The sequence below is a fragment of the Cataglyphis hispanica genome, chromosome 15 (assembly GCF_021464435.1).
Source record: "Cataglyphis hispanica isolate Lineage 1 chromosome 15, ULB_Chis1_1.0, whole genome shotgun sequence".
Taxonomy (NCBI): Eukaryota; Metazoa; Arthropoda; class Insecta; order Hymenoptera; family Formicidae; genus Cataglyphis; species Cataglyphis hispanica.
The window spans coordinates 4,113,270-4,123,346 of NC_065968.1; the positions used below are offsets into that span (position 1 = coordinate 4,113,270).

General features: G+C 30.7%; 1 protein-coding gene across 2 annotated transcripts; it reads right to left on the minus strand.

Annotated features, from left to right (window-relative positions):
• Nucleotides 1-1,899: 1,899 nt before the first annotated feature.
• LOC126855281 (uncharacterized) lies at nucleotides 1,900-9,884 on the minus strand. 2 transcript variants are annotated; one of them, XM_050602760.1, is made up of 8 exons: nucleotides 9,646-9,884; nucleotides 7,299-9,538; nucleotides 5,892-6,545; nucleotides 5,516-5,749; nucleotides 5,054-5,430; nucleotides 4,474-4,725; nucleotides 4,196-4,382; nucleotides 1,900-3,910 (listed from the first exon to the last, which is right to left on the minus strand). In XM_050602760.1, exons 1-8 carry the CDS (start codon nucleotides 9,647-9,649, stop codon nucleotides 3,875-3,877), a joined length of 3,984 nt encoding a protein of 1,327 aa, XP_050458717.1. In that variant the 5' UTR covers nucleotides 9,650-9,884; the 3' UTR covers nucleotides 1,900-3,874. The 2 variants fall into 2 exon arrangements, with proteins under 2 accessions (XP_050458717.1, XP_050458716.1); XM_050602759.1 differs by having other exon boundaries at nucleotides 7,299-9,884.
• Nucleotides 9,885-10,077: the final 193 nt, after the last annotated feature.

Consider the following 10,077-nt stretch of genomic DNA (forward strand, 5'->3'; position numbering starts at 1 on the left):
TATATGCCAGTGTACATATTTATTGTATAATAATAAAAATGATTGTATGGTATGCGTGTGCGTGTGTGTATAAAATCTGTACAGCGAAAGCGATTGCATCCGATATGCGATATATATTATATATAATAAAATGCCTCTGTATGTATTATTGTATAATAATAATGACTGTGTGTGTGCGTGTGTATGTACGTGTGCGTGCGTATGTGCTGTGTATATAAATGTAATGTACAGCGAAAGCAATTGTGCATCCGATTATATTCGATATATGTGTGTGTATATATATATATGTACTAGCGAAAGCAATTGCATCCGATATCTGATATATATATATATATATATATATATATATATATATATATATATACACGTTATAAAATACCACAATGTGTATTATTGTATAATAATAAAAATGACTTGTATGCGGGCGTGTGTGTGTGTGTATGTGTGTATGTGTATGTACAAAAAATAATGTAACAACGAAAGCGATTATTGCGTCCGATATCCGAAATATGCATATGTATTATGTAATAAAATTGTAAACAAATGTAATAAAATAGTGTATTATTGTATGTAATTTTTAAAAATCTAATAAACTGTATTATAACACAAAACACATATGTCTTCTGAATGAACCTACCCACCTATTCCTACATATCTTTGTTAATTATATATTTTCCTGATACGTTTTTATCAATTTTTCATTATTGGAATTTTTGAAACTGCATTTCTTGGAATCAAGTATCAGGAGAACATAATAAGCAAAGAGGTGGCACAAATTAAAATTTTAAAAAGCGCAAAAATTTAAGTTTCTAAATCCGTAAAAGTATCAGGAGAACGTAATAAGCAAAAAGGTGGCACAAATTAAAATTTTAAAAAGCGCGAAAATTCAAAGTTTCTAAATCCGCAAAAGTATCAGGAGAACATGATCATAAAAGAGGTGGCGTATTAGGAGAATATAACTAGCAAGGAGGTGGCACAAACTAAAATTTTAAAAAGCGTGAAAATTTAAAGCTTCAAAATCCCCAAATGTATCAGGAGAACATGATGAGCAAAGAGGTGGCGTATCAGGAGAATATAACTAGCAAGGAGGTGGCACAAACTAAAATTTTAAAAAGCGTGAAAATTTAAAGCTTCAAAATCCCCAAATGTATCAGGAGAACATGATGAGCAAAGAGGTGGCGTATCAGGAGAATATAACTAGCAAGGAGGTGGCACAAACTAAAATTTTAAAAAGCGCGAAAATTTAAAGCTTCAAAATCCCCAAATGTATCAGGAGAACATGATGAGCAAAGAGGTGGCGTATCAGGAGAATATAACTAGCAAGGAGGTGGCACAAACTAAAATTTTAAAAAGCGCGAAAATTTAAAGCTTCAAAATCCACAAATGTATCAGGAGAACATGATGCGCAAAGAGGTGGCGTATCAGGAGAATATAACTAGCAAAGAGGTGGCACTAAAATTTAAAAAACGCGAAAATTTAAAGCTTCGAAGTTTGCAAAAGTATCAGGAGAATATGATTAGCAAAGAGGTAGTAGAAAGTAAAATTTTCAAAGACATAAAAATTCGAAGTTTTAAAATCCGCAAAGATATAATTTTTTTTTTTTTTTTTGTTTTACGAAGGAAGAGAAAAATGCATTATGCATTCCCACCGGCCGGTCCGGTGGGATATGCGGGACTCGCACCCGCTAAAAAACTCTCCCTGGACTGCGTTCAGAAACATCGTCTTTGTATGTTTAATTTTTAATTAAAAATTCAATTTTTTAATAAAAAAAAAGATAGAACGACGTTCTCGTGTGGACACGAGTGATGTTTCTGGACGCAGCCTTTTGGTTTTTGCTGATATTTACACAAATTTTAAATTCTAAGGTTCGGGAACATGATAGGATAAAAAAAATACAAATAAAAATTCCAACTTTATTTTATTTTCTCATTTACAGTAGAGTGAAAATTATTTAAATATCAATTATTCTTATTATTATTCTCGCTCCGCGAGAACGGGTCGCTTCCCTCGACGTCGCGCGATTTTAATTTCCCTATCTTAGTTCCTAATTGCTCGTTTCTCTTTTCTAAAAAAAAAAAATTTAATATATATTATAATAACTGCTTTATGGCATAATCGACCAATTCTAAAAACGTGTCGAGTAATTTCCAATATAATTTCCTACAATTTGCTCAATTCCAACAGCATATTTTTTTTTTTTATCTAGCGTTTCTCTGTACTATGATAAAAAGATTTGATAGCATTTATTTAGGACTATTTTGAATAATTATTTTAGTTATTTTGAACATCGATAATTTCTTCATCTTTTATTAATTAGACAATTTGTTTATATATATATTTAATTATCGTTTTATTCGCTCGTAATGTATACATATTTTTGATTTCTCAATCCGGTTCCTGGATTTCACAGAATAACAAAATTCAGTCCCCGTCAAATATAAACAAATTTATGAAGATTATAAATTGTTTCATTTTAATAACGATATTTTCGAAATTATTAACTTTTTAAACTAGTTATGATATCGAAAAATGTTTGAAACAAAAATGGAATAATTTTAACATAATTAATTGTTGCTATGCATAAATTATTTACTGATAGTGTGGACTGAATTTTTAAATTTTAATATAAGTTATATTGATATTGACATAAATTGATTAATTAGATTTTAAATTACGTCGATGAGATCATTTATTCCAATTATATATGTTATAATTTGATACTACCTTCTATAAATGTGTACTAAAATGATATGAAGCAATTTAATATATACATTATATCTTTATATTTAAAATCTATAAAATGGTTTTCTATATAAAATACATTGTTATTTTTGTAATTTACTTCAAGCTTTTTCATTATTACTTTGTTATATTCACTTGCTTTATTCAATTAAAAAAATATAAAATCCTAAAAACTTTACCATAGAAAGGGCATTAAACACTTTCCCAATTTTGATCTGCACGATATAGAATTATACAATATTTAAAAATATCCCAATCATTTAGAAAAATTTATTCATAAAATGTATAAACATACATATCTATGATTGACGCATGTATTATATAATCACAAATATTGCATATATTATTTTTTATCTATCTTCTACTTGCATTTGTACGCTTTCTGCACATAAATTTCTGCTTTGGACAAATAAAGAGAAAAGGGAAAGAGTAAGAAAGTTTAGAAAGTATTAAGAGCAAAAACAGCAATTCCACTTTGTAATGACAAGCAAGAAACAATTGCTCTATATATATTTACTTAAATAATCCTTTTCCCCCTTCTACACACACACACACAAACATATAATTAAAAGATAGACAAAAATGGTTGTAATAAAATATAAACTCTGTTTCTGCAAAATAGGAACAAATGTATTTCAGGAATGAATTTGAAAAAAATCCTGCTACAATCTCTCTTACATATAACAAATATTAAATCACTAAAATTAAAATGTTTTCCTCCATTTTCTTTCTTATTGCTTATCCTAATACTTTTTATTCTTAACTTATAAAATAAATCGAGGAATTGTGCACAATAACAATGTAAGAGTTAATTAGATCACGTTTTGCACAGATCTGAATATTATGAACAATTAAAAAGTTAAGATTCTCGCTCCTTCCCTTCACTTGCTTTTCTCTTTCAATTTATTCTAAAGGTGTAAACTTGAAACCCATTTTTTATAAAAAATGCATAAAGGTACTGAGATTCTTATTGCATTCAATTCCTCAATTTGTGAATTGTATGACACTCGGATGCATATTTTAAAAAAATGCTTTCTAATAATAATGAATATGAATATATCAAACCAAATTTTAGAACTAAATATGTTGACGAGCTATTTCCTTTTCCATAAATAACATTAATACAAAGTTGTCATGGATTGTGCCTTACAATTCTTTCAGCATGTGCCTGAAAATAGATAATTAATTGAAAATGATTTTAAATATCGTTATAAAAATATGAAACAAAACAGTTGTCTTAAGAGAATTAAAATAGATACTAATTAAAAAATTCTGCTTATTTGTAATGTAAATTTTACATGTATGTATATATAAACTGTTTTGAGCTATTGCATTCTCAGAAATTGCATACGACGTTTTTATTTTTCATACTTGAAACTGTTTTCTATGCATATAATATTTGTGCTTTGTGCTAAACCACTGATGTTTATTAATACATAGACTATCTACATACCGGTATTGTATTGGCAAAAACAACATCTTCGTGAGGGCCTCTTGTTTTAGGCGGTAGCTTTGGTAAAAGAGCATTGACATTTATATCGACTTCAGGATTTTTTTGTTTAATGTGTTTGAGAGTTTCTTGACACACTTTGATTACTGATTCTGCATTCATACGACGATCATCACTCCATAATGGACAGCTATTTAATAAAAAAACGTAATATATAAGATAATGTTCTCGATTGCACACATAAATAAAAAATTGAATTGCGTATTACTAAAAAAACTCACAGAGTTGAATTTCGAACTCCTTGACCTTGAAAGTGACCATAACTAGTTACTGGTTTATCACAAATATAACACATTTGGGCACCGCACAGACAAGTCATTTTGTTACAGCCCTCTTCCTTGAAAAATGTTCGACTGCACTTGTAACATTTCCGTACAAGAGCTTCAGTCATTTTTTCTTCCAAATATAAACGCGCAACGTCTGATTTCCCTTCGTTGCATTTCAGAGGTATGTGGTTGAGTTCCTTACAAAATCTAATATAAAAACAATGTAATAGCGCATATAATATGCACAATTCTTATATATTTCTGTGCTATATTTATTTCTAATTATATATCTGAGGACAAGTAAAGCACTGAGATGTTTCTTTATGAATTTGGTAAAATCAAACATTTAATAAAATAAAAAGTATTGTATATATTTTAAAGTATTCTGAAACTTGCAAACTTTATTGATATTTTAATTTTTTATATATTCTAGATAATAAAGCATACAAGAGGAGAGTTAAAGAGAGAGATGTATATATAAATCTAAGAAAATATGATAAAGAATATGTAATATAAGCATCAAGATTATACTTACCGACATGATTCTTTCATGCAATTAGGATTCAGGCATCTAAACACCTTATCCTCGGGTGGCGGTATAGATGCAAAATGACAAAACGGGCATGATACCAAGCCCTCTAATCCAGCGGCCATTACTTCCGCTTCTTGCCGTTTGCAAAGAAGAATACTGAATTTTGTTGGCGGTAGTACTTGCTGAAGTACAGACAATGGAAACTCACTGCCGCAATTTAATAAACAATCAACATGCGTCTTGCCGTTTGCTAATATTAATTCTGTACTTCTTACGATACACGAATTGCAAAAAATATGTCCCTCCTCGCATGTAGAACATTTTGATGGCATACACTCATTATCAAAACAACATTGACATTCAATTAACTCATTTTTTGCCTAAAGGAAAAAAATTTATATTTAATTATAGAAAATAATAATTTCTTTGAAAATGTTTTGCTTTTCTTTTATTATATTTTCATACTTTAAGTTCCTCAAACTCCTTTTTCTCTTGATCTTTCAATTCAGTCAAGTACATTTTAATCTCCAACTTATGCTGTATAAAAGCACATTCTTGTAACAGCGGTATATCTTCTGTTAACATCATTTTGTTTTGAGATCGTCTAGTTTTCATATTAGGGCTCAACACTTCTAAAGCCTTAGCAGTTAGACTTAAATTATGTAAATTCTCAGTGTATGTATTCAACAATGTGTTTACCTGCGAAAAAAACATTGTTTCAAATATTGTAAACTAAAATTTTTACACATATCTAATATTATTATTATTATTATTGATATTATTAGTATTGATATTATTATATGTATTTATATAATAGATATATACTAAATTAAGCAATTACCCTGATTTTATTGAAATGATGTTTTAAAAAATCCACTCCATGTGGATTAAACTTGCACTGCCTGTTTGCATTTTCAAAATGAGAAAATGGATCTGGAAATAGCTCTAAGAATTGTTGTATTTTGAAATCTGAAGTGTATTGTTTTTGTTGTTCTGTAATCTTTTTTTTAGCCAAATATTCCGCTCTTGTTGGAAAATCTGGATTTTCCAATTTTGATTGCACAAATTCCTTTATTTTCTCGGGATCTTCATACATCTCTTCAGCTACTTTTCTCAAATATATAGGATCTGCTTCTGGGAATATCCCTAATAAATCAGCATATTGTTCGTTCAGATCGTAAGTATTGGAAGTATTCAACAATGATGATGATTTTGCCCTCTTGACACTTGGATGTTTTTGACCATTATCTAGCAAATGTTCAACTAAATTTTGCAACAATACTGATTCATCACGTAATAGATTTGCTTCTATATGGTTTTGGCACAGTAGTTTAATGTAAATAGTATCTACAGCTGGAAACATTGGTATTAATTTATAATACAGTTCAAGAGCTTTCTTGTTTAATACTATTTCTTGTTGGCCAGTATTATTCGCTATGCCTATCTGCTTCACCTTATTCGCATTTGGTTCCATGCCAACTGCCAACATAAAGTTCTAAATAAAAAAAAAATAATTAATCAATACATTCATTTGTATTAATAATAAAGATTTATATCTATTTTTCTTTTATTTTTAATTTTAATAATAGATTGAAAACAGTTGAACGAATCTATTATGAATTTGATAAGACTATAAAATGAGAATTTTTATGAAATGCGTTCGAGCAATTGATTTAAATATAAAAAATAAATATTATTATAAATCGATTTTTCTTTTCTTCCGAGATTTATCTTAGATGTCCTCTGATCGTCGGATTGTGATTTTATCGATGTCAAAGAATGCCCAAAAAACAAATATACAACTCTAATGCAATTTTGACCAAGGTCAAACACACAATCAAATAGGAAAATAAAAGATATTTTTTAAATTAAAAATACGGCAAAAATGTACGAAAGAATCACGAGAACGTAAATATTGTCGAAAATATATCCTAACACACATATATATCCAAAAGACATGTGGGTGTCTCCTGGACATGTGTAAACATGTTTGGGCATGTGTTGTTATCGGCATTTCAATAATTTTAACGATAGATTTTTTCCATAACATCGATATCTTCGCAAAATTAATTACACTAATATTTTATTTGTTTAAAATCAATTAAAAGCGGCCGTTTATACAAAATAAAGAAAGAAAAAGGAAAAAAATTCAGTTTCTACATTATGAATTTTGCAAAACTAACCTAATATATATATACAACATATACAATTTACAAATACAATCGTATACAAATTATTTATGTTTTACCTGTTTCTCCATTTCTGTACTATAAGTCTGAAGCGTATTGTCTTTCTGTCTTAAATTATTTTTTACTTCGACGTTGGAATCTTTCCTTAAATGAATATTTAGATATTCCTTATATTTTGTTGCTCCCTCTGATTGTATACTAAGCAACGTGTTACGTTTTGTTAAATTGTTCAACAATTGGGCGGAAGATGGCTTTGTCGATCCGGTAATTGGTACGGCACGTTCTTCGAGAAATTTCATTTTTTCTGTTTTCACATTCGACAGCATTTTGTTCGGCGGAGCGGACTTGACAGATGAATTCAAACAGGCGTGTACAAAATCTCTACGAAATGTATTATCGAAATGTAATGCTTCATGCACTTCTTTTTTATTTACTTCAGCTCTCATATTATTCATAGTTTTCATTGTGGTGTGATTATTGGTTTCTCTTGCATTCATCAAATTTTGCAATCTATCTGCTACATGTTTTAACTTTGATGGTTTTAAAATAGGAATCGAATGTTTAGATGATGGTGCTGTGGATGATGCTCCTGCGCTAAGAACTGTAAACTTTGCTGGTCTTAATACAGGCATAGCAGGTCTTGACGTAGCAGGTCCTGATGTCCCTGGCATAGCAATTTGTAACGTTCTCGGCGTAGCAGTGCTTGGCACAGCAGTGCTTGGCACAGCAGTGCTTGGCACAGCAGTGCTTGGCACAGCAGTACTTGGCACAGCAGTGCTTGACACAATAGTGCTTGGCATAGCAATGCTCGGCATAATAGTGCTTAGTACAGCAGTGCTCTGCACAATAGTGTTTGACATAGCAGTATTCGGCATAATGCTTGGCACAACAGTGTTCGGCACAGCAATACTTGACATAACAATGTTCTGTGTAGCTGTGCTTGGCACAATAGTGCTTTGCACAGTAGTTTTTGGTATAACGGTGGACACTGCAGGAGTGTTCGACACAACAGTATTCGGCATAGCAACATTTGGTATAGCAATTGATTGTAAGATTGATTGTAGATTGGTTGTAGAAATGTCATTTATTTCTTTCTGTGGTACTGCTGAATTCGTAGACGATTGCAATTCCTCGTTCTTTGAATTGTTTTCTAATGAATCTGATTTCTTTGTATCATATACATCCTTACACACATTAACATCATTAGCGGATGTATCCAAACAAATCAACTTTGCTTCCGGTATCATATCAGTTTGTTGATTATTCATATCATTATCTGTGTTATTCGTAGCTGTTGCATCCTCTGTTATATCTATTTCCATTTTTTCAGTCTCATTTTCTAATGTCATGGATTCTTTATTTTTTAATTCAATATCTATAGTTATTATTTCATTTCTTGCACATGCTTGTTCTTTGGTTTCTAAAAGCATATTTGTATCTGCAACATCCTTTTCTTGTGAAATACCAGAATTTTTTTTATTCTTTACAGAATGCATCTCATAGGGCATGCATTTTCGTTTATATGTTAATTGAGGACTTGGTCTTTCCTCCGGTAACAAATCCCACAATGTAAGCTCGACACGATTCTTTGCTAACTGGTTATTACGGAGTGTTTTATAGATTAAATCATAATCGAGATTCGGTAAAAGAGTATTTATCTGTTCTGCATCTATTTGTAATTCATCAACATCGCAGGGATAGCAATATTCCTCAGGACTTTGAGATCTATTGTCCAAATCTTTACTACAACCTGGTTTTGGACTCTCTGACAGTCTAGCATTTTCATAGGTAGCATTCTTCACAATCTTCATATAAATCACATCGTTATTATTATTCTCTTTTAAGAACTCTATTTCAGGGATGCTTTGATCAACATTGTCACGAATTTGATCCAAGTCAGCGTCGAGAACGGAACATGACGACGAGCGGGTAGCAATTGTATTGACAATCGAAGTATCATCATAATTCGTAATGAAATCATAATAATAATCTCTATCATCCTCAGAATCCGAAACGTCGATTGTTTCGGCACTTTTCGTGGGAGAACTGTGTACGTCGAGTTCAAGAGATTTCTTGATATCATTGTGACCTTCATGCTCAGTCTTGATGGATGGTCCTGCTTCATCTGAAGATGTTTGAAAATCAAAATCTTGATTGCCCATAATCATGTTGATAATATATTGCGTCCTATCTATTTCATGATTGTTTGAATCTAAGAAGCTCTCCAGAAGCTCGCATATCACGGTTTCGTCGACATCCTGTCCTTTGATTGACAGATGCTGCTTTATTTCTTTAGCCTCTTCACGAATAAGGTGCATCCAACCCAGCATGGTTTATTTTTGTATATATTTATTTAGTTATAAAAAAATTTGAATTTGTAAGAATTAAATAAAAACGTCAACTTACGCATAAGCGTGTACAAGGAATAAGTAAAAATTTACAAACAATTCACGAATGTGCATTCACGAATGTTGCGCTTCTTCCATAAACTACTACCGAGTTTCGACGCGTTATAAGTTATGAGTTACAACACAACGAGATTATTTCAAGAGAAAACACAAATGACAGATGACAGGTACAGACACAATAGGTTTGTCGTTTTTAACCGAATCGAAACGGAGTAAAATGAGGTAGATATACATATATTATAGGTTGAAAGTAAAGAGAAAAAAAAACGAAAAAAAATACAAGAAACTTCAAAATAATTAATCTAATGTCAATGCAATTGGCTATCGAATAGAGAAGTTTTCAAGCACCAAGAATTTTCCTATTTCATAACCAATCGTATAACATCGTATCTATGTTGCTTACCAACGACATATGTCTATTCAACCAACC